This window comes from Equus caballus, chromosome 5, assembly GCF_041296265.1.
Source record: "Equus caballus isolate H_3958 breed thoroughbred chromosome 5, TB-T2T, whole genome shotgun sequence".
In the NCBI taxonomy this organism is placed as follows: domain Eukaryota; kingdom Metazoa; phylum Chordata; class Mammalia; order Perissodactyla; family Equidae; genus Equus; species Equus caballus.
In genome coordinates, this window is record NC_091688.1 from 4032768 (window position 1) to 4057444 (window position 24677).

The 24677-nt window shown below is 44.7% G+C and overlaps 1 protein-coding gene across 7 annotated transcripts in view; it reads left to right on the top strand.

The window, feature by feature from the left end:
* The window catches only part of POU2F1 (POU class 2 homeobox 1), a 168616-nt gene extending 153118 nt beyond the window's left edge, over nucleotides 1-15498 (top strand). For 6 of the 7 annotated variants that reach the window (XM_023640482.2, XM_023640479.2, XM_070267615.1 and 3 more), the window contains 3 exons: nucleotides 6139-6481; nucleotides 7229-7317; nucleotides 9624-10354. In XM_023640482.2, the coding sequence (XP_023496250.1) occupies nucleotides 6139-6481; nucleotides 7229-7317; nucleotides 9624-9934 (743 nt within the window). In that variant the 3' untranslated portion in view covers nucleotides 9935-10354. Of the gene's footprint in view, nucleotides 1-6138; nucleotides 6482-7228; nucleotides 7318-9623 lie in introns of all 7 variants that reach the window. The other variant, XM_003364908.5, reaches the window with a different exon arrangement.
* Nucleotides 15499-24677: the final 9179 nt, after the last annotated feature.

The window sequence follows — 24677 nt, forward strand, 5'->3', positions numbered from 1 at the left end:
TTAATAATCTCAACTAAACAAGCTCTGCCCCCCATTCGTTTTCCAAAATAGCGTTTCATAATGAACCATATGCAACCCCATATTCATCATCCATCCTTTCACATGCACTCCCCCCACCGTTCCTGGCCGTGACTAGTCTACTCTGTCTCTATGGATTTGCCTGTTTCAGACATTTCAATATAAATGGAATCATATATGTGGCCTTCTGTATCTGGCTCCCTCCATTTAGCGTAATGTTTTCAAGGTCATCCATGTTGCAGAATGTATCGGTACATCATTCCTTTCTATGGTCAAATGATATTTCATTGTATGTGAATACCACATTTTGTTTATCATTCATGAGTTGATGGACATTTGAATTCCTTCCAGTTTTTGGCCACATTACATACTGCTGTTATGAGCATTCATGTACAAGTTTTTATGTGGACGTATGTTTTCAATTCTCTTGGGTATATATTTAGGAATAGAATTGCTGCATTATGTGGCATACTGGAATATTATGAACAACTTTATGCCAAAAAATATTAGGCAACTTAGATGAAATAGACAGATTCTGAGAAAGACACAAATTACCAAAACTGACTTAAAAAGAAATAGAAAACATTTAAACAAGTAAAGTAAATGAATCATTAATGTAAAGCCTTCCCAAAAAGAAAAGCCAGGCCCAGATGGCTTTAGCAATGAATTCTGTCAGATATTTAAAGAAGAAGTAAAGTTAATCTTTAACAGTCTCTTCCAGAAAATAGAGGAGGAGGGACACTTCATTGTATGAAGCCAATATTACCTTGAGACAAAACCAGACAAAGACATCACGGAAAAAATTATAGACCTGTATCCTTCATGAAAATGTACACAAACATCCTCAACAAAATCTTAGCAAATCAAATCCAGCAACATATAAAAAAATTATACATAATGACAAGGGGGATTTGTCCCCAGAATGTAAGGTTGGTTTAGAATGACTAATAAGCACATGAAAAGATGCTCAACATTATTACTTGTTAGAGGAATGCAAATTAAAATCATAATGAGATACTACTTCATACTCAGTAGAATGGCTATAATCAAAAAGACCAAAAATAACAAGTGTTGGTGAGGATGTGGAGAAACTAGAACCCGCATGCGTGCTGGTAGGAACGTAAAATGATACAGACACTTTAGAAAACAAGTGGCAATGTCTTTAAAAGTTAAACATAAATTTACCATCCTACCCAGCAATTCCCCAAGAGAAATGAAACCATGTCCACACAAAAGCTTTTACACGAATAATCGTAGCAGCATTATTCATAATAAGCAAAAACTGGAAACAAGCCAGTGCCCATCACTGGTGAATGAATAGTGTGGTCTATTCATGCAGTGGCATACTTTTAAGCCAGAAAAAGGAAGTATTGATTTGTGCTACAACATGGATAAACCTTGAAAACAGTATCCTAACTGAAAGAAGCTAGATGCAAAAGACTACAAATCATATGATTCCATTTATGTGAAATGTCTCGAAAAGGTAATCTATAGAGACAAAAAGCGGATGACTGAGGGCTGTGGGTGGGAACAGGAAGCGACTGCAGATAGACACAAGGGTTCTTTAGTGGTGGAAATGTCATAACCTGCATTGGGGTGATGGTTCTACAACTCTGTAAATATATTAAAAATCATTGAATTTTATACTTAAATTGAGTGGATTTTATGGCATATAAATTATACCTCAATAAATCTGTTTTTAAAAGATGAGGTGGGAAGCAAGAGGATATGCCACACACACTCTATATTCTTGCATATAACTTTGTACCAACCCTGAGAGGTGGATGATGGCACCTTATTTTGTTGTTGAGGACATTGAAGCTCGGTAAGCCTCAGTCCCCTGATCAGAGTTGCTCAGGTAATTAAGTTGACAAGAATTTAAGGTCATAAAAGATCTTTATTGGGGGCTGGCCCCGTGGCCGAGTGGTTAAGTTCGCGCGCTCCGCTGCAGGCGGCCCAGTGTTTCGTTGGTTCGAATCCTGGGCGCGGACATGGCACTGCTCATCAAACCACGCTGAGGCAGCGTCCCACATGCCACAACTAGAAGGACCCACAATGAAGAATATAGAACTATGTACCGGGGGGCTTTGGGGAGAAAAGGGAAAAAATAAAATCTTTAAAAAAAAAAAAAGATCTTTATTGATTCCATGTGACTCATAGGCTGGGAGAAGTATTTGAAGGTCGTATGAAGTTATTATACTCTAGTCTGGTGCTCCTGTGACATTCACGTGGGAGACCTGGAGCGTGGTTGGAGGATGACAACCAGAAGAAACAACTTTGAATTGTTTCTGGAGTCATCATCTCCTAGCCCAGGTTAAATTCACTGATAAGATTTGACTGGGATTTTCTTTGTATACATAGGGCGTTTTAAGAAAATGATACCAAATGGTCTGAAAGTGGCAGTGGAGTGTGAAGACAAGGCTATTTTAAAGCTTTGACGTGGGGCTGGCCCGGGGGCATAGCGGTTGAGTTCGCCTGCTCTGCTTCGGTGGCCCAGGGTTCACGGGTGTGGATCCTGGGTGCAGATCTACACACCACCCATCAAGCCATGCTGAGGCTGTGTCCCACATAGAAGAACCAGAAGGACGTACAACTAGGATATACAACTATGTACTGGGGCTTTGGGGAGGAAAAAAAACCTTTGACCTCAAGAAAGGATCTTATGAAAATGGGTGATTTCGGTTCCAGAACTTTGAAAGGGAAGTAGTGCCCACAGGTAAAATCAGGTTAGATAAGGTAAGAAATTGGCCAAGAAAAGATTGAAAGTACATTGAAATTTCTTAGCAATAGAAGAGAAATGGGAAAAGATGTTTAACTTTCTATGGAACGTGGAACGAGGGGCAGGTCTTAGGAGAAGAGTGTTGGAGCAAAAATCTGTGACTCACTCTGCAAAGCACAGGGCCCGGCCTGGCGTCGAAAGCACAGGGCCCAGCCTGGCATGGGAAGCATGGACCCAGCCTGGCGTCTGAAGTACAGGGCCCGGCCTGGCATGGGAAGCATGGACCCAGCCTGGCGTCGGAAGTACAGGGCCCGGCCTGACGTCGGAAGCACAGGGCCCGGCCTGGCATGGGAAGCATGGACACAGCCTGGCCTCGGAAGCACAGGGCCCAGCCCGGGATCGGAAGCATGGACACAGCCTGGCCTCGGAAGCACAGGGCCCAGCCCGGGATCGGAAGCATGGACACAGCCTGGCCTCGGAAGCACAGGGCCCAGCCCGGGATCGGAAGCATGGACACAGCCTGGCCTCGGAAGCACAGGGCCCAGCCCGGGATCGGAAGCATGGACACAGCCTGGCGTCGGAAGCACAGGGCCCAGCCCGGGATCGGAGGCATGGACACAGCCTGGCGTCGGAAGCACTGGGCCCAGCCCGGGATCGGAAGCATGGACACAGCCTGGCGTCGGAAGCACAGGGCCCAGCCCGGGATCGAAAGCATGGACACAGCCCGGCATCGGAAGCACGGGGCCCGGCGTCGGAAGCTCCCGGAGACAGATTGGCCTGATAGGGTTAGAATTGAAGAAAGAATGAAACTACAATTAGTGATAGCCACAAAGATGTAATCGTATTTAGGGACAGCAGCAATAAAGAGGGAATCAACTTATATTTTTGAGAAGGGCAAAAAGAGAAGTAAACCTTCCATTTTCGACTAACAGTAAGAAAGATATGTTTACCCGATTCATACCACATAACACCTTTGTGCAGCATTATACAAGGTGGGAAGAGTAGAGTCAGTACTGAAATAGATAATGTCTGATTTTCTCCCAGCTCTGCACTATATGAAAGCAGCATTTCCTTTGAGTTGAATGAGAAGAGAGTTGAGTTCTGTGTGTTCTTAGTATAGACCAGAAGGCTTCAAAATTAACTGAGTTTTTTTTTTTAAAGATTGGCACCTGAGCTAACATCTATTGCCAATCTTATTTTTTCTTCTTCCTCTTCTTCTCCCCAAAGCCCCCCAGTATGTAGTTGTAGATTCTAGTTGCAGGTCCTTCTAGTTGTGCTATGTGGGACGCCGCCTCAGCGTGGCCTGGTGAGCGCTGCCATGTCCGCGCCCAGGATCCAAACCGGCAAAACCCCTGGCCGCTGAAGCGGAGTGCACGAACTCAACCCCTCTACCACGGGGCTGGTCCCCTGTCTGAATTTTTAATAAGGCCATCATATAAGAGAAGAGTCTTCGGCAGCTTAGTGTTCTATTTTATTACCAAAAAGAGTTAAGTTTTAGGTAAGATCTTTTTTCCAATGTGTTTACAGGTTTGAAATATTTGTTTTGACTGTCTAGTTCTTCTGTAATATACCAAGTCTTTTCTACCTCATGGAAGTATTATATTGAAAATTTATAGATGCTTTTTGTCTTCTTGAGTTCTCTATCCTGAGAAAACACCACTTAGGTTCTGCTTTATACATTTATATGATTAATTATATCCTAGAACACAGTGAGTTTCACCAAACTAAGTTCCAGCTGGTTTAGGCAGCCTGCTAATAATGTCGGCAGCCTGTAATATGTAGCATTGACTGGTAACTGAAAGAAGAGGGCCTGTTCTGTACTGTCTTTTATAGATAGCATCAAAACTACAGCTCACTGGGGACAGGTGGCATCTTCTGCGTTAGGGAAGGTTGTCTGTCCTATGACTGCCTTATGAATCATTTCTACTTTAGGCAAAGAGACTTAACATTGTTTAAGCCACACTTGCCTCTGGGACCCCACCGGCCTAACTTCTAGACATATTTTAGACCTGTGTGATCCAGTGTGGTAGGCACTGGCCACATGTGGCTTTTAAGCACGTAAATGTGGCTAGTTCACATCAAGATATGCTATAAGTGTAAAATACACACTGTTTTCAAAGACTTAATATGAAAAAAACAATTCGTTATTGATTTCATGTTGAAATGATATTATTTTGGCTATGTTGGGTTAAATTGAGTATAATATTGAAATTAATTTCACCTCTGTTTACTATTTTCAGTAGTATTACTAGAAAATTTACAATCACTTACGCATTATATTTTTATTGGATGACCTTGATCTCGAACATTAAACAATTTCAATGAGTGTGTTTTGGTTTTTAATAATGATGTGGTTTTTTTTGGGTATTTTTGTTTTTTTAGATTGGCACCTGGGCTGACAACTGTTGCCAATCTTTTTTTTTTTTTTAAGGATTGGCACCTGGGCTAACAACTGATGCCAATCTTTTTTTTTTCTGCTTTATCTCCCCAAACCCCCCGATACACAGTTGTATATCTTAGTTGCAGGTCCTTCTAGTTGTGGGATGTGGGACGCCACCTCAACGTAGCCTGATGAGCGGTGCCATGTCCGCGCCCAGGATCCGAACCCTGGGCCGCTGCAGCGGAGCACGTGAACTTAACCACTGGGCCACGGAGCCGGCCCCAGTAATGATGTTTTTAATGTCAGTAGGTCATCTGTATCCAAATGTTTGTTGTTCTCTTTACAACAAAAAGAAATTTTGTCATCTTGATTTTTTTTTTTAAGGCCTCTCAAATAACAATTTCCTAGATCTTCATTTTTCATGCCAACTTTTATGAGAGTCGTAATATCACTGTTTGTTGTTGTTTCCATGAATAAGACAGTGTTTACCACAACAGGCTTTCTGAGAGCTGATCATCATTACAGAATAGCTACTTAAATTTTTTAATGCAAAGAAGACATCCAGACATACGCCTTTAGTTATTTTCATGCTATTTCTGCTTATGTTGTTATTGACACTTATTTTAGAAAAATATGTAACTTTTGGCTTTTCTTGCCTTCGTTGTGTTGTTTGACTTTTCTGTAGAGACTACTGAGGACATTTCCAAATGGCACTGCTTTTCAGAAGCGCGTTTCTTCCCCACAGCAATTGTCCGTAGCCGGAGCTTCTGGGACTCTTCCTTTGGTTTTTTGAATGGGGAATTGGAAATGGAAAACCATGCTGTATTTGTCATGCTACTTTATTCCTCTCGAAATAGAGTTCATGGCTTTGGTTCTAAAATGTTTTTCATAGAAAAGGACACACAGAGGGTACCGGATGGTGGACTGATGATTCAGTTGATTCTAGTGTGTGCTGAATAAGGCCACCATTCTTCCAGAGACGTGTACAGAACGCCACTTTCTATTCCACTTCTCTTTTCAGGCACTACAGACACCGCCTCCAACAGCACTGCAACCGTGATTTCCACAGCACCGCCAGCTTCCTCAGCAGTCACCTCCCCCTCTCTGAGTCCCTCTCCTTCTGCCTCAGCCTCCACCTCCGAGGCATCTAGTGCCAGTGAGACCAACACAACACAGACCACCTCCACTCCTTTATCCTCTCTTGGGACCAGCCAGGTGATGGTGACGGCGTCAGGGTTGCAAACAGCAGCGGCTGCCGCCCTCCAGGGAGCGGCACAGTTGCCAGCAAACGCCAGTCTTGCTGCCATGGCTGCCGCTGCAGGACTAAACCCAGGCCTGATGGCACCCTCACAGTTTGCTGCTGGGTAAGGAGCGTTCCTATCTTGTTCACACCTGAGAACCACTGGGAGGTTGGCCCTAGAGTTGTTTGTAGGGGAAAGTTTTCATGGCCATCTTGAATGCAAAAACTGAAAATCTCTTTAAAGTTGTAGTCTCTTTGAAATGAGTTGCTCTATAGTAGTGCAAGGACCTTGATTACAGTTGAACTTACGTTTCTTCACACCCTGGAAAGGCAGTAGTCATAGCTTCATTTCCAGGTGAAGATACAGAACACCAGGCCACCCATTATACCTGAGCGATGGGACCAGGAAGAAAGCCCAGAATTCCTGATTCTGATTCTTATGCTTTCTCCATTAAACTCTCTCAACTGTCTGCTTTCTAACTCTCAAATATATGTAAGAAATATAGTGATAAGATTGCTACTTTTACATTATCAAACATACAAGAGTTACCTTGTAAATATATTCCTTTCTCTGGCGTTTTTTCTTTTGTTCTGGAAAGAAGAGAATGAAGTAATTCAAAGAGTCGCAATGACTCTGCGAGTTTTATATTTTGTGTGGATCATAACCTTGTTTTGCTTTGTGCAAGTAAGCATCAAGGAAAGCAGTAACTCAGATGCATAAACCAGACCATCTAAGAATATGAGAAGAATAACGAATATTTCTACATATTTCCCCAGCTGTATTTTCATTTTTCTTATCCCTTTGGGAGTGTTGTCCAGCTGGCAGCTGTGTCTGCATTGTAATAAAGTGACTGCTCTTTTGGACTTGCAGAGGTGCCTTACTCAGTCTCAACCCAGGGACCCTGGGCAGCGCTCTCAGCCCAGCTCTGATGAGCAACAGTACCCTGGCGACTATTCAAGGTCAGTAGAATTTGTTCCTCACGTGCCTCTTTTTTTTAACAGGTGAAGGCTGCTTTGCTAGAGGTGAAGGTGATGGGGGGAGAGAGTTGAATTGATAGTACTGACCAACTTGAGGACCAAGAAAATGTTGTTGTAAAAAGGCTTTGTAAGAGAAGGATAGGTGTTGGTTGGTAAGAACAGGAAATATACTTAGTTTGGAGTATTTTAAGAAACCAGGACTTTTATGCTGGTATTTATCTTCTTGTGTGAATAGACTTGGAGGCAGAATGCCCCCCGTGATAAGTTTATCCGAGTAGTCATCCAAGACCCACCCCCAGGCAGACTTGACCAAGGAAGAGTCCCCGTCTCGCCCCCGCCCCGAGGAGAGCCACGTGTGAGGGGTCCTGTAATGGGTTGACACTGGAGCCCGTCGTGCCGGCCTCAAGAGTGCTTTGAATTCTCGTTAGGTTTTGCCCTTGGTGTATCCCCATCGCTGTAGAGCATCTATTTCCAAGCCCCGGTGGTCCCTTTTGGCCTTAGCATGCTCTCCAGTCTGAAGCGGGTCTGCATCCCCTCATTCTGTGTAGTGAAGGGTTTGCCTTCTTCACCTGCTGAGCTTTTGTCTGCAGATGCTCGCCGTTATGTGATTCAGCAGAACAGTTTGAGAGTCATCTCTCTGTTAATCAGAGAATTTATTTTCTTAAAATTAAAATAGTTGGTACTTAAATGAGAGTTCTTGGGGCCAAAAATAAGCTGTTAGCCAACTCTAATTAAGGTTACTGTTTCTGGGGCCGGCCAGGTGGTGTAGTGGTTGGTTAAGTTCATATGCTCCACTTTGGCAGCCGATCCCAGGCACAGACCTAGCATTGCTCGTCAAGCCATGCTGTGGTGGCATCCCACATAAAATAGAGGAAGAGTGGCACAGATGTTAACTCAGCAACAGTCTTTCTCAAGAGTTAGCTCAGGGTCAATCTTCCTCACCAAAAAAAAAAAAGGATTACAGTTTCATAGATGAGATCTCTACAGTATACTATAGAGAATATTAGTTAGAGACAAATCCAAGATGTAACCTAGATTACCTTACACTGTATTGACTTTATCCTTGACTAAATCATATGTGAAAATGATGATTAGCTTTTGTTATACAAAGATTTCCTTTTGGAATGAGATTTATGATAAATCACTTTTTCTCTTGCATTAGGGTGTGTCTCTGGGCTGTAGTGATGCTACAAAGGCAAAGTGCCTTCCCCAGGGTGCTGTTGATACAGAGCAGGCCTCTCTGGGCGATCTAGAACTGGCCCATGACCCTGAGCCTGGAATCCTAGAAAGCTTCAAGCTGCACCAGTCTCACTGTTCTGTATTCTTCGTATGATCGTGGCCAAGTCAGGGACATGCCCTTCAGTCCCTTTCTTGATATATTATGTAACAAATCAGCTTTTTAATGCCATTCGAAAAACCCTCAAATCTACATGTGGGGGTGTGATTCTATGGGTGGGGGGAAACTAGGGGGTTGTCACATAACAGGAAAAGCTATTAAATGAGAATGCCCCATTATTTTAAAGAAAACTTTGACAATGCCCTCTGTAGAGAGGCCACAGCATCACAGAACAGTTCTCACACGTCAAAGCAAGTCTGACCTCAGACAGCCCGCCAGGGCCGCCTGTGCACGTCGCTGCATCTCCGCTTCTCCGCTGTCCCCAGACGGCAGCCTCACTGTTCTCCCTGTGCCAGTCAGAGAAAGCAAATGTTTGCCTCAGGAAGTGAAAAATCAGTCACGCCTGATACTTTAGTTGGTAATACATAATTTATTTTAGAACTGAAGGCTTTTGAAAGACAGTTTTCATCTTGTATATCATACTATAAAGTGCTCAAATTTATCAGGAATGCCAGTTGGTTTGATGGAAGCAAACTGTATTTTAATGCCTCCATCATTGTAGCTAGTTTGTCTTTTGAAGGGAGGTAGTTTAAAATAGCAGTCTTCATTAAAAAAAAAAAATTATTGGATTTAACAAATACTTGTAGGCAGATGGAATAAAGTTGAGATTTTAAGATAGAAACATGACTCTGGTTCATTAGATAGTTCTTGACTCTCCCCTCACCTGTCCTGCTCATGCTCATTAAGTTGGTTGGATATTTCATCCTTTAGTCTCTTTCAAAATTATAAACAGTTGGTGACACGATTGCACTGTAATTAAGGGAAAAAATCAATGAAGGGTCGCACTTTTTCCAACTGGGTTTAGGGAAGCTCAGTTCCTTTGGTGAGTTATTCGGCTTCTCCGGGTGATGTTAACGTTCTCCTTCCTGCTGTTTGGGGGTTTCGTCTGTAGCTCTTGCTTCGGGTGGCTCTCTTCCAATAACGTCACTGGATGCAACTGGGAACCTGGTATTTGCCAACGCAGGCGGAGCTCCCAACATCGTGACTGCCCCTCTGTTCCTGAGCCCTCAGAACCTCTCTCTGCTCACCAGCAGCCCAGTTAGCCTGGTCTCCGCCGCCGCGGCCTCCGCAGGGAGCTCTGGGCCTGTCGCCAGCCTTCACGCCGCCTCGACCTCAGCTGAGTCCATCCAGAACTCTCTCTTCACGGTGGCCTCTGCCAGTGGGGCTGCCTCCACCACCACCACCGCCTCCAAGGCACAGTGATCGGGGCTGAGCGCGGAGTGGCTGCCTCCAGCCCTCGTCACTTGCAGCGCCATCGGGCTGCCAGCCAGGCTGAGACTGGAGGAGGTGATCGGCTTCCTCTTGCCGTGTTGCGAGAGCAAGGGAGAGAAGAAAACACGTACCAGAAGAGAGAGGATGGAGACGGGGCAACATTTGCCTAATTTTATAATAAAACACTGTCTTTTCAGGATTGCTCAATGGATTGGAGAACTTTCTAACCAAAAATTTAAAAAAAAAAAATGCAGAAACAAAAAATCAAAAACAAACAAACAAAAAAATAAGTGAAAGGACTACTTATCATTTCCAGCAGTCATGATGACAAGTTAAGGTGGGTTACCAATTCCAATATAGGAAGGGAATTTCTTGTTTGTCTAAATTTCTTTTTTTCTTAAAAAAAAATCATTTTTATGGGTCTGTTGTACAGGCCATTAAGTCATAACAAGGTGTTTATAATCGTATCAATTGTGTTGGGGGTTCCTTTCTTAACTGGTACAATTTAGGCAGGCCTGTATTACTGTATCTCTATTATTATTGTTGTGGTGGTTGTTTTTATATATATATAGTTTGACATGTTTATCTCTCGCTCCTGGATCCTACTTCAGTGAGCTCCCACACTGTGGGGAGGGCGGGTTCGGGGTAAGGGGGACTTACGTTCTTAATTGCGGCGAAAGTTCTTGCTGGTTTCCTTATCCTTGATGACTCTTACAGAGGTGCTAGAAAATTATTTTCTTTTGCCACTTATGCAAGAGGCTTGGTGCAGAAGCTGAAGGCAGTGTATGCACACACTCCCGCTCCACACACGCCCCTCCCGCATCAGGCGGTGCCTTCGGAGCACTTTTGCGTAGGAAGGAATTCCTGCTGAACTGTGGCTCTCGCTCCCCGATCGTTGTCGACCCCAGGCCCAGATCCCGTGGTGCAGCAGTGCCGCTGCCTCTGAGGGCGCGGCCGCACTGCTGCGGGCAGGGTGTGGTTCCGAAGAGCAAAGACTACTGCAGACACCTGACTTGGTGGTTCTCTTGATTTCTTATCTCCTGAAAAATGCTCCTACTGTTAGTGTGTTTGTTTGTTTTTTCCATTTTGTGGAAGTTTTTCATCCAAACTTCCTTTAACTTACTTCGCAAAGAACAAATTGACTTACTGAAATTGGGAAGCTTTTCCCTTCTTTTGTTGTCTAAAGGAACTCTGCTAGACTATTTTCCGTCAATTGTATGTCACCAAAAGAGGTGTGATCAGGGGAGTCTGAGGTTGCCCCCTTTCCTCTGGCCGCAGACTTCCTGTTCACCGCTGGCTTCTGAATCCCTCTCCCCCTGAGGCTCCACTTGGTTCTCCGACTGGAGAAGGCACTTGGCCGGGCCTGGGATCCGTGGAACCTTTGAAGGACTTTGAGCAGGAACTTTGCACACGCCTCAAGTGTCTCCAGTTTGTTAGTGACGCTCCTGCTAGGTCGGTCTAAACGGCAATACACATAGAGAGGGATTAGCTTCTGTCATTGTTTTCAGGGTGTTTCTAGACTATGTAAATGAGCCCGTGAAAAGGAAGAGTTTATGAAGGTAGATGAAGAGGAATGAGGGTGACTTGGAAATTAGATTCGCTTTCTCGTCAGTATGTTATTGTTACAGTATCTGTACCCAAAACATTCCCGATGGACTGGCTCACTGCAGTGCAGCCCTTCTGAGCTCCCCGTCTGCTCGGAGTTCGGGGCTCCCCTCGGTGTCTGTGGGTGCTCGCTTACCTCTGCAGTGGTCCTGAGATGGCACTTTCCCCCCTTTCGAGCTGGGGGCTGAGAGAGCGCTTTCAGGGGATTTTCGTTCTAATTGCTCTGCTTGTGTCCACAAGGGAGCTTGGGTTCTGTGTGGCTGTCTCTTCACAGTCTTGGGAAAGGCAATGATACAGACACAATGTGTAATTTTGTTTGTGGTCATCCAAGCGGGAGACAGGCACATGAATATTAAAAGGCCAGAAACATTTTAGTCCCTTGTTAATTTTTCTTTAGTTCCTTCTGTCTTCCCATTTTATTTCACAAAGTATTTAATTACCACCCTAAATTTCCTCTTCTCACCTTTCACCTTTCCTAAAATCCCTCCAAAATCAGTGAACTGCAAGCAGGGAAACTAACAAATGTCCATCCACCTTTTTTATGTGTGGTGTGTTTTTTTATGTTGGTTTTTTTTTAACCAAGCTTGAACCAAAGTCAATTTTTAGCAAGCTGCTGTACTAATGGACTAGTTTATAACGTGCCGTTCAGACACATTGAGGAGATAGATGCTACTGACAATTTCTTTTTTCATTTGTCTTTATTAATTTTATATAAAAGTTGCTGCTTGTTTTAATCTTTTATGTTGGTAAATTGTAATATTCTCTGGGCAGACATTAACTTGATTTTTAGCTAGTTTATTTAGTTTGATGTGTAAATAGAATGGCAGTGTCAGTTACTAATTTTTCTCCTCTCCATCCTGCTATTTCTCTGATGTAGTTAAATTTAATCTTTTATCCTGACTTGACATCTCTACCTTTAGTCTGTGCAAATGAGTTTAGGGCTGTCAATAATACTGTAGCTGCCCATCATAATGAGTCCCTTCTCTTGGGAGTGGTAAGTGAGGAAGAAGGATTCAGGGAGGGAAATGCTGATACCCACCATCCTGGAGTAGAGGTTATAGCATTAATTTCCCAAAACTGCTACCAAAGGAAGTGTCGAGTCCTAAGGGACTCAAGTCGAGTGGATTAAGAGGACGGGCAAGGAAAGACTCTCTTTGTTTGTTTTCCTCTGTGGTTCAAAAGATGCTTTCTCTCCCAAAGAAGATTCACCAACAGACTTTAATATTTAAAAAGATACTAAGCTTCCAGTGCCAGTACAGTGGCCTTCTACTCCCTGCCCTGTCTGCATTCTCTAGTCAATTTGGGATAAGGAGATTCTGCCATTTTGTGGGTGTGGATCACTTTATGAGGATAAACCTTAAACCAGCATAAAAATCTGTGTTTAAAAGAATAAATCCTTAGACAGAGGTAACTTTAAAATTTTTTCTCTTTTTTCTCTTATTTAAAAACAAGTTATGAAATGAAAGGTACCTTTATACATGTGTACACGAAACACTAAAACAGTTGTTGATGGGTGTTTAGCTCAAAATCAACTCCCCATCATCGTCCCTAGATATTCTGCTGATCACATTGCTTCATGACTCAAACGGTAGTCCTTTTTTACTCTATATCATCTTTTTTATCATCTCAAGAAGTGGTTTTGGAATTGAATGGATCTCCTAAGCTAGGGTACTCAGACTTAACTTTTAGCCACCTTATATGGGAGAGTCTGGAAGTTAAGGGGGCCTTTTGACCATCTGAGTTTCTGTATTTCTAAGAGGAAGGGCCAGTTAGGTCATCACAGTTCATTGTGTCGTTCTTCTTTTTTCCCCCTTAATGTTTATGCAATTTTTATTTCATCCCTGAATTTGGTTAACATGTGTTAAGCCAAAGACTGATTCTAAATGCATTTAGCAGTGACTGTATCTGCCCATGGTAATGGGCCTCCCTAGGAGTGGTGAATGTAATTGAGTCCTGCTTATCACAGGCAGTGCAGTTTGGTCAAGAACTTTATTTATACCCTGTATAAATCTGAAGGACGGAGCAGAAAGACCTTTAGAAAAGGGCTTCTCATAGGAACAATATTATTGTTCCTGATTTAAGAAATAAGATGAGTGCTATATTAGTTTAGATGTTTCTGAAGTTACATAGGCAGTTTTTTAGAATTTAAAAAATGTTCATATCCATTACCTGATATAATACACACTTTTATTTATTTGACAAGAAAGATCAGTACCATCCCAATTTACTCAGCTTATTACTCGAGAAATGGAACCAAAGGAATCCACCTTCCATTTTGTGTAGGGTGGTACCTGCCTGTGCTTCATGGTAGTGTTATTAGAAATAAACAGCCTTTTTTTTTTTTAAGGGGAAAATAAGATTAAAAGGTTCTTAGTGAGATATCTTGCCAATTTGTTCTATATAATTCATTCATTGTTGGGGAAAAAAGCACAATTAATACCTCTTTTCTATGTTATTTTGTCCTGTTGTCCCTCATTTATTTGGGAAGGTGGGGAGAAACCTTGTCTATATTATCCAGAAGCACAGATATTTGTTTGACACAATATTTAAATTCAGCCCAATCTTTAATATTAAATTTTCTATTTAAATTGCTGGGAAAGCTGGACACCTTTGCAATTATAGGAAAATAATGTAGATTTCTAAAGTTATAAGTCCTGATAAAACACTGCAATTAATGTCTAATAAACACTTGGCTTACAGAAGAAACTCTCTGTAGTTCATAGTCTAAAGTTGTTCCCAAACCATGTCATCGTCACAAAACTTTCTTTACCAAGAAAAAAGTAAAATGTTTGAGACAGGAAGAGAGGGGAGAAGCGTGGACAGGGAGAAGTCAGTGAGCTCTGAGCATCAGGGCTGGGGATGGGGAGGCCAGTGGTACGTGGTACCTGGTTGGGACCTGCTGCTGGCAATCTGTTTTGACCTCGTAGGGGGTTCCCCGGAGATCAGTCTGCAGTTTGAGAACCCTCAATTTAAGAAGAGCCTCAACAATTTGTTATGAGAGTTTGGTCAAATACTTTCTCATTAAGTCAGGATCTAAAATTGATGAATTCAAAATTTATATATTCTTCAAACCATGTTTATTGGAGCTGAAACTGTTAAAAGACTGTCAATACTAATGGAGAAAAAGACTAAGACCTGAAATTTAAAATTATTCAAATGCGCAAGGGTTGATGTTGATCATAACCATCTTGAGTTCATTTCTGTATGTGTGTGTGTGAAAAGCATTTGATGTGTGACATTGTTCATGTAATCATAGCTCTGGCCATTTTAAAGTCATTTTCATCTTAAAACATTTTGAGGATGATACCTTGTAAAATAGTAAGTCTTTCTTAGCATTTGCCTTCACTTTTGAGAAGGAAAAAATCCTTTGCCATTCCTTTAAGAAGAATAGCTAAGATGAGCTATTATCCAGGTTTGCATAGACGGTGCACACAATACCAGTGTGAGCTTGGACAGGAATAGAATAAATAAATTCTCTCCTCATTAAAGGCTGATGCTAATCCTGTTCTGCCTCATTCTTTTCTTAGTCCAAGAGACTGAAATGGGACACCCCTGAGGTTTCCAGTAAGATATCTGAAAGGATTCCATCAGGAGCGCAGGAAATATGTTTTTTCTCAGAGTTGTCCAGTTTACACCTGCGTGTCCGTATGGTTTGTGAACTCTTGCTTTCTTCTCAGCATCCTGATCCATGAGCGCTTCCTTGCTTGGCTTTCTCCTCTTGGCTTCGCGAAAAGCAGTCAGCTTGAGTGGCTCTTGGGTTGACTCTAACCTGGATCTCCCTTCCTCTCTTCTCTTCCTTCCTCTTTGAATGGTGTTTCCTTAATCTGTGAGGGTGATGCTGGTGGGTAACAGCTAGCTTCTGGCACCTTCATAAAATACCTCAGCATAGCTTAGCATTGTTGCAACTGGTTTTAAACTAAAAACCAAATAAATAAGTAAAAAGAAAAAAACTTTATAAATAGTGGAAATAATTCTAGCTGTAGCATTTAGTTGAACCGATGTTTATTATGATTGATGAACATGATTGATGCTGTATGTATTTGGGATCCTGCTTATAGGTTACCGTTTATAGGGTTAGGGAGGGTTGGGGTGGGGGAAGAGGAGAAGTTGATTATGTTAGAAGGAAAACCTTGCTCATATGTGTTTGTTTGTTTTCCTTATATCTGTCTTGCCAAAGGAAACTTGATTATCCCTGTGATTGGGTTTGGGATTCGTTGGCCTCTCTGTGGTCTGACCTGCAGTGCAGTGTGGTGGCATGCAGGTTACACATGGGTTATCCAGTAGGTTCAGGGTCCCCTAGGGCATTTACATCCCTTCCCATGGCTGCCCATGTCCCCAGACCCTGCCAGCCTCTCTGATGATTCATTACCTCTGTGTGTAGCAAGAGCTTAGGCAAAGGATGAATGTGTGAATGTCTGGGTGTGTTGTGGAGAAATAGAGGCAGAAATAGACATGCCTCATTTAATTTGAAGAGGAGAGGAGAGACGAGTTTGATGCATCCTAATCTAGGAACATTAAAATAAAACAGGTTCTTTTTGTCAGCCTCTGTCATGTTATTGAGTGTTGTGCTAGTAGCACAACGTTCTAAAACCCTACTTCCTTTTCTCTTGCCAATGCTAATTCTGTCTAGACCAAAAACACAAGCAGAAGAAAAACCAAACCAAGAAGTTGGAAGCCAGCCTGCTTCCTCACACCTGAAGTCAGGTGTGACCTTTAGGGATTGGCTGGTTGGTGAGACTGAGGAGAGTATTGTTGGTGGCAATGTGAGTGAGAAATGGTGCCAGTTTAGGAAAAATTAAGAGCCCTTTCTGCCCATCCTTTGGGACAGATTTCTTGGCTTCCCGAGTTCAGATAAAGCCTATATTTCCAGAAAGGCTATTTTTAAATAAACAATCCATCTCACAGAACTTAAGTGGGATTTGGTTTGGATACCAAAGACACTTCCATGTCATTGTCTATCCTTATGTTTGCAAAACAGGCAGAGGGAATAGGAGAAAAGGCTGGAATCTGGAAAAGCTTTCCTTTTGTCTCTTTCCTTTTCCTCTCCCCTCTCTTCTTCCCCCCCGCCCCGTTCTCCACTTTTTGAAGGATGTCTCCTTGGTTATCCTGGCTTTGGAAAGGAGACTTACTGAGTTTCACTCTGCTGGCTCCGTGAAGGTGGATAGTTGCTCAGTGCAGCAGTGATGTTCTTGGAATTGCTGGGAAATTTAGGGGAGGGAAGAAGATGGGGGTGGAATTCTTATCGTTATTTCCCTTTATCTAACACTTATAAATAGAACCAGTACAGCCTGTTTGAGTTCAGGCGGTATTTAGATGTGCTTCTGTGCTGTCTCTGTTCCGTCACGTGCAAAGGATAAGCATTTTCAAGAGCAGGATCGCCTGGAAAACTAGCAGGCCTCCCTTTCCCCCCTTGGAGCTGCACTGCTCCATGGGTTTTGTGTGTGGCTCCAGAAGCTGGGTAGTTCATTGTTCTGGTGACTCTTGATGGAACACAGAAAGGGAGAGGGGAACGAAACTTAATGCTCTCTTAATATGCCATCAAAAACAATCAGGTTGCAGAACTTCATGAAAGCTTTACTAGTCATCTTACTGTTCTGACATTGTGTAAAAGTGGTATTAACATTGTGTGACCTTTCAAAGCGCTACGTAGGTTTATAAGTAGGTAACAGGGATATTGAAGATCAGAGCACTTGAAACAAAGTTATGGGGAAACAGGTGTGCATGGTGGAACCCCACTTTGAGCAGGCAAGTGACACTCCCTGGGGCTCAGGAGGGAAGGTTCCGTTTGTGATTCTTTCTGTGTCCCTGGATCTGCCCACTCTGCGCAGAGCTCCGCCACCCAGCGCCCCTTCTGCTTCAAACCCAGGACACTGTCAGAAAGTTCACCCCAAAACTAATTTACTGTAAAAACATTGAGGTCTGCTGCAAAGTTCCCCGACTTTCCCTAGTTTATTCATCCGTCCTTGTTTCGGGCCGGCCACAGCCGCACAGAAGCAGCCTTAGGCTTCCTTCGTAACTGGGCTGCAGCGTTGGGTCCCCTAACGCTGCACCCCAAGTCTGCAGGCAGACAGCCGGCCGCAGTGCTGTTAACAAGAGGGGACATCCAAACACTTGCTCAAAGGTGGGATCTCCTTCGACCGAGAAAGGACAGAGGCAAGAGGAGAAAAGACTCTGCGCTCCCACCCAGCCCTCACAGTGTCTCAAGGTCTGAACCATAGAGCAGGAAATGAAATGCACTTTCAGAAGCTAAAAGGACAGTTGGGATAGGAAAGGCTGTCGTAGGCGGGGTGGGGTGCCATGTCTTTGGCTCCGACCCTGCTCTGCACAAGGCACATACTTCTAAGAGGAGAGTGGACCACTGCCTGCCTGGTTGTGTTTAAAACGGCAGACACTTGGGAGGGGATAAAAGGAGGGAGCATATGACTTTGCAACCATATTATAACATTGGCTTTCCACAACATAAATGGTGTGTCTCCTGTGTCCCCTGAGTTCAGATAAAGAGGAGAAACAGGCATCTCCCAGCTTCTTGCCTCTGCTTGAGTGGGCACGTGTGCATTACCCACTCCAGAGAGCCTCCCTCTCCGAGGACACGCCCTCCTCCCACGGTAGACCGTGGCCCCACTTCCTCCATCTGTGGCAGTAGCACAGGCTAGGTGAGTAAGCGTGGGGCTCCTGCCCACCACACGTCCGGGAGCTGTCGTATACCTCATTTCTAACTCCTGACCTTGCTTTAACTTTCTCTAAACCCTACAGAGTTGCCAAGTCTGCCCTCCCTCTGAGTAATGTTGAACTCTGGCCTATAGCATCACGGGACCTGGAGCCTAGGGTGGGACCTCGTAAAGCCTCTGAATGTCGCTGCTTACAAGCTACTGCAAACTGAGGGCAAATTGCAATCTTCTCTTTCTTTTTGTTGCAAGGGGTCTTCGCAGGTCTCTTAACATCTGCTTTCCCCAGCACCCTGCCTGGAGCGGCTGGCCAGCTCTCCGCACCCCGCCCCCTCCCACCTGTCTGACTGCTGGCTGCACAGTAACTCTTGTACTTGCCTTTCCCCCAGTGGGTGGAGGCCATCCCTTCCCCTCTGAGGCCTCAGGGTTCTGCTTATTTTCAGGACTTTGGGTGGAAGGGAAGACACCAAAGGCTCCCTTAAGCTGACTGCTGCGTACACATTTCACTTTTTTCCTTTGACATGACCAAAAAGAAAAAATCCAAATATTTAAGTTTTTATTATTAATGTTGTTATTATTTGACAATCTTATATCCACCAGGCTCTCTAGAAGCTGCATCCCCAGCCCTTTCACCTTTTCTTTGAATGTAGTTCCCCGACCCTCAGCTCCCACCCCAGCGCTGGGAAAGCTCTGCCAGGTCTTGATACTGCTGCTGTAAGCCAGGGAGGGTGGTTTCTTTGTTTTGTTTTGTTTTGTTCTGTTTAAATTTCCAGCCAAAACCAAAGATTTCTTAATGATTGTATAAACTCAAAACAAACAAAAAAACCAAAGAAAAGGGAAGTCTTCAGCGTCAGTCCAGTCTGTGGCGTCCTGGCGTTTGGCGGAGGGAGGCCAGCAGGCGGGGCCCTCCACAGGGGAGGCCGGGGGTCTGTGCCCCACGCCGGGGTCTACAGAGGTGCCTCCCAGGAGCTCTGGCTCTTTCAGCTGTGCACGTGCTGTGGAACACATTGGCATTTCAGATGTTCCAAAACCATAGACAAAACCCCGTCGCCACGATTGTCCACGGACACCAACACGTCACACGGGAGCTTAGCGCGGCCGTGGACTCCACAGAGTGGGGGAGCTGGAGACGCTGGCGCACGATTGGCGGCTCTGCTGGGTGCTCTGACCTCTGGGCCGTGAGGGGAACACACACCCACGGGCCCTTCTGAGCCTTTCTTCTCTTTTCCTGTACTGGAACTGCTTGGAAGTGGCTGTCCTGTTTGTGAGGAAACATGCAGAACGATGATCGAGCTTGTCATTTCTCCTTCTTGTGGTCGGTTTCTTTTTCAGCGCCACTGTGCAACTATGCATTGTGTTCACGACCTTTCGCTCTAGGCAGATGCCTGTGACTTTTTAACTTGGGGGGTGGGGGGCTTGCAAATGAAGGGACTTTTTACATGGATCTTTTTAATCTCAGTTGATTGGGGGAGGGGGTCTGGTTCTAGGGTCATACAAGCTCTATCCCAAAGCAAAATCCAAATGTTAATAATATTAGCCTGATGCAGATACCAAAGATGATTTCTTTCCTGCAGAACCTTAGACTTGTGTATTAAGTACGATTACCCAGCACTTGCATTAGTCTAACCTCAGTAATTCCAAAGCTTAGATGTATATTTTGGTATATTTCTGGGATATTAAAAAAAATGTCGTTTAACTTCTTGTTTGTTTCAGTGTAATGCCCTTAAAGTCATAGCATGAAAATAACTGAACTGTCCTATTCTTAGTAGTTTGAAATAATAGTATTTTTGTATGTTTGGGGTGTGTCTATGTATGTATTGACATAACAGTTTTCACTGCCTAGGTGTTCATAATAAAAAAGAAAATGAAAACATTCTGAGTGTACATAAGATTTAGTAATAAACTTCCACTAGGTTCAATTTGGGTTGCATATTCACTGATTACTGTTCCCAGCTGGGATTTTGTTTTGTTTTAAAGAGACAGTGATCGTGTTTTTTCTAAAGGTGTTTTCTTTCTATCTTTAAATATCTTAACTCCCCCACCTTTTTCTTTTCTTCTTGTTTTTTAAAGATATTGATTCAGGGGTGTTTTTCCACTGTTGTCAAGGGAGGGTCACAAGGGGAAATTGACCCCTTGGTCTCCCAAAACTTTTTGTTTTATGTACTTAACTTTAAAATGTGAGTTTGAGTTCTCTTTTGTGGAAACTTAAGATGTGGTGTAAATGATTCTTTCCAAACTTGTCCAGCAGCTTTACTGAGGCAGTGACAATTCCTGAGTGGTTTATTGGGAGTCCTCTGACATTTCTCCGTAGGTGACTCTGCAGTCTGGGTGGCTGTTGTATGGCTTCACTGCCCAGGGCACCCAGTTAGCCGTTTCCCCTCTGATAGGAATATTTTATAAGAATCAGCTCATAACTTGGAGTTCAGGACCTTGTTACCTGGGCCCTGGGAAACACACATTTTCTTGGTTTTGAAAACCCGAAACACACGCAACTTTACATTTAGGGGAATTAGCTGGTCCCTCCCGAGGCCTGAGGAGGTGATGGGGACTATGAGTGGTGCTGTCTCTTTAAAGTGCCCTTTACATGATTCCCCCTCCTGGGGCTGCCTGCAGGGGCCTGCAGGCTTGGGAGAGGTTGTGTAGGTGACAGTGAATCAGAATGAAATGATAGATTTTGTGTAGATGCATTTGTCTGCTGTAATTTTTTATATATATTAAACTTACTGTAACTGTACAGTTCATTTCTGTTGTAAAACATCATTAAACCATTTTCCAAGTGTTTTCACATGGTTTGAGTTTCTTTGAAGTTGCTGTGTTGGTGTTCTGGACGCTTCACGCATGCGTTCCCACAGACTGCTCACATGGCCTCCCGCTTTACTTTTCCAGCATGTGCTCTCCGGAGTCCCAGAACCCCTGTGAGCACACTGCGTCCTTGCCCCCACCCCCCTCCCGCCCCCAGGGCCTCGTAGGTCAGTGGGACCCTGAGTCCAGTAGCAGCAGTCTCCTTCCGACCAGGGCTCTGTGCGATCAAACACACAAGCCCTCGACTGGTCCTGCGGGGAACCCCTCACAGCTCCCGCCTCGCCGGGTATTTGACTGCAGAACTGCTATTGAACACGGCTTTTCCAAGTTCCTGTTTAGAGTGCCGCGCCTGTCCGGCATGTCCTGCCCATCCTGAACGTGCGTTCTCTGGGACTCCTCTGGAGGAAGCTAGTCTTGAACTTGGCACCTGGCTCTCCTGTCCGAGGTGCACAACTTAGCTTCCTCCAGCTTATTGTCCTACTCAGTATTTAGGGTCTTAATGCAACTAGTTGATTGCATGAAAAGGAAAATGTGAATCTTAAAAAGAATTTCCCACAGAGAGAAAAGTTCAGCATGTTGAAGAGCTTCGGGAGCCGTTCCTGTCTAGTGTACATGTGAACTGAATCTGAGGCGTGTTCTCCCTGAGTTAGGAGATGGGGAGAGCTATTGTCTCCTCGGGGCTGCTGTCCTTTGTTACAAGTTTCTGTAAAGGGCCCACATGGGAAGACGAATATTGGTCCTCTTCTCCCCCGCTCCTATGTCAAAGGACTTCTCATTCTTTTCCATTCCACCCCTTCTTATACTTATAGCTTGCATGTAAGTTTGTGAAGTTATTTCCTTAAGACAGTTTCAAGTTTTTAACAGAAATCCTCTGTCTAATAGAGGCAGTGGCATGCTCACTAGCATGGCAAAGACTTTAGAAAGCAAAACCCAGGTGTCACATCCTAAGGACTGAGGATAAGTGCTGATGAGATTCTGTTACCCTGTAGTCCATTTTCATAAGGTGGTTATGTTCTAAGCCCCTTCCGGTGACATCTGCAAAGCTGAATTACCCATTGGGAGGATGTGAATAATAGCTGCTCTTGTTGCTGCATTTTCTCTCTCTCCAGAGACTAGGGGATGAAGTTAGAGGACATCTGTAGTTAAAACTTAGTCGTAAGTTCACAGGAATGTTCAGTGACAGGCTACCAAGATCCATCATGAGTTATCCATGGACAGAACAAGGTCCACAGCCTGGTTCGGCTGAGCAAATGCTGCAGCTGGCCCACCAGCCACGCTTTGCGTTCCCTCCGGAGCTGTCCGCTTAGCTGGAATTGGTCCTCTGCCCTTTTTGTACCTGCCTAACCTAGGTTCAGTGTTTGAATGTTCTGTTTGTAAACCAGGAGCCTTGACTCATACTCCAAGAAGAAAAAAAATTGATCAGAAATATCCACATCCTACCTCTGAGTTCAGTGACATCAAAGTGATGTCATTTTAAAAAGTACTGAAATCTTCCATCTTAATTTATACACACATGTATAAAATGTCTTGGTTCCTCAATGCAAGTAAAATGCCGTATTTCCTTGGTTCTGAGACGTACATCTCTGTAGTTTAACACTTAGGAAACAGGGCTGCATCTTAACAGTGAATGTTTATGTTAAGCGTGGAGTTTTTCACTTGAAATTAAGTTGATGGCACATCTTGTCATACAGTCAGTAATTCCCTGGGATCGAGGCGTCGGGTTGCGCTCTGGAGAGGGAACTGCAGGCCGCGGGAAGCGCAGGGACCCTGCGCGGCCTCTCCCACCTTGCTTCTGGGGCTTAGTCCTGTCAGCACACCCGCTCAGACCTCTCCCCACTTGCTTTCCCCACATGGTTATCGTGCATATAGTCCCTCAGTCCTCTTGCCCCACCCACCCCAGGTCAGCTCCAGCACCCATAACTCACCGCCAGCTTTCCTCTTTGCCTCTTGAGTCAAAGTCTTTATGGAATTGGGTCAAACTCTTATTTTCAAGCTAGCCGTTCAGATCACACAGCTGGTATATAACTCAGCTCTGACCCTGCAGCTACGTGTGAGGCTTACTCACTTGGTCTAACAGATGAACCCAACTTCAGTTTTTAAAGAGCCCAGTGAGGAGAAGATAAAGGAGTCACAGCTCAAAAGAGGCTGTCAGTTGTCTGGATGAGTTCAGTTAATGGAATCAAGGCAGCTGAATCAACACGGTGTCATCTTCCCACTCGTTTGCCTCGTGACCAGGTTCCAGAATTAGGGCTGACAGCCCTCAGCATCCATCCGTCCTCCGAGGCCCCTTCCTTCCGTGAACACTCCCACAGCTTCTCTCCTACTGGCTAGGCTGTGTCTCTGCCCCTTCCTTGGCAGCTGTCAATCTCCACCTCACTCTGCTTCCTCCCGCCTGCCCACATGTATCATGACACTGCAGTGTGATGCAAGGTTCCTTTATATGATGTGGGTGCAATCCGATGACAAAATTCTTTTTTTAAAAAAAAAGATTGGCCCTGAGCTAACATCTGTTGCCAATCTTCTTTTTTTCTTCTTCTTCTTTTTCTCCCCAAAGCTCCCCAGTACATAATTGTAGATTCTAGTTGTAGGTCCTTCTGGTTGTGCCATGTGGGACGCTGCCTCGGCATGGCCTGACCAGCGGTGCCTTATCTGCACCCAGGATCCGAACCAGTGAAACCCTGGGCCGCCAAAGCAGAGCACGCGAGCATAACCACTCTGCCACAGGGCCAGCCCTCACTGACAAAATTCTAAGTCCCTAACTCTGTCATGAGAACTTCCTTTTCCTCCCGGGTAGCTTGCAAAATGCTGGGCACAGAATAGGCAGGTGCTGGGTGAGTATTTGTTGAATGGAACTGAATTCCCCTCTGAGGCCAGGTTACAAATCGAATGCCTTCTCTCTGAGTCGCCTGTGAGTTATATACGTACACGCCTGGCAGACACGCACATCACTCCTGCTGGAGTCCCAAATGCTCAGGGGCTTTATCTGCCGTGGCCTCAGACTTTTTGGATTTAAAAGTCTTTACCCAATATTAACTGGTGGCTTGATGAGTCGGGTCCTTATGTACAGCCCCTGCAGTTAGGGGAAATACCGCTGGGGACAGGGCACCTTTTGTGAGGGAAACTGACCTAAAAGACCTCTGCTGTCCTCCACTGCTCCCTAAATGCTCTGCACTGAAGTTCTGTGCCCTGGCCTTGGTGGCTGTCGGGTCTGCTGTGGCCTCGGCAGCTGTCAGGTAACTTGCGGACACCCTCTGCCGGCACCGCTGCTGCTTCCTGACGCCCAAGCGCTCGGCTGGCCTCTCTCCGGCTCATTTTCCCGCACTCCACCAATGAGGCACATTCTGGGAGCCCTGCGCTCCGGGGCTCCTTTCCCATCACCCTCTCGGTTCCCACATGAAGCCTGGCCCACGCCGCTCCGAGCACTGCCCTCCCAGCCCCTGGGCACTGGCCTGGAAGGCGTGTTCACCTGCACAGCGGGTCATCACCCCCACAGCAGCCTTCTGGGCCACTCGCACCTGCTCCGACCCACGTGTTCCAAGGAACCATCCTGTTCTCTCTTGAGGACCGGCAGTTTGGCCCCCACTGCAAGGGCAGCAGGCTGCTGTCCCCGTAACTAAATGACCATTACAGGCGTGACTGCTGAAGTGAGGCTCAGGGCAGAG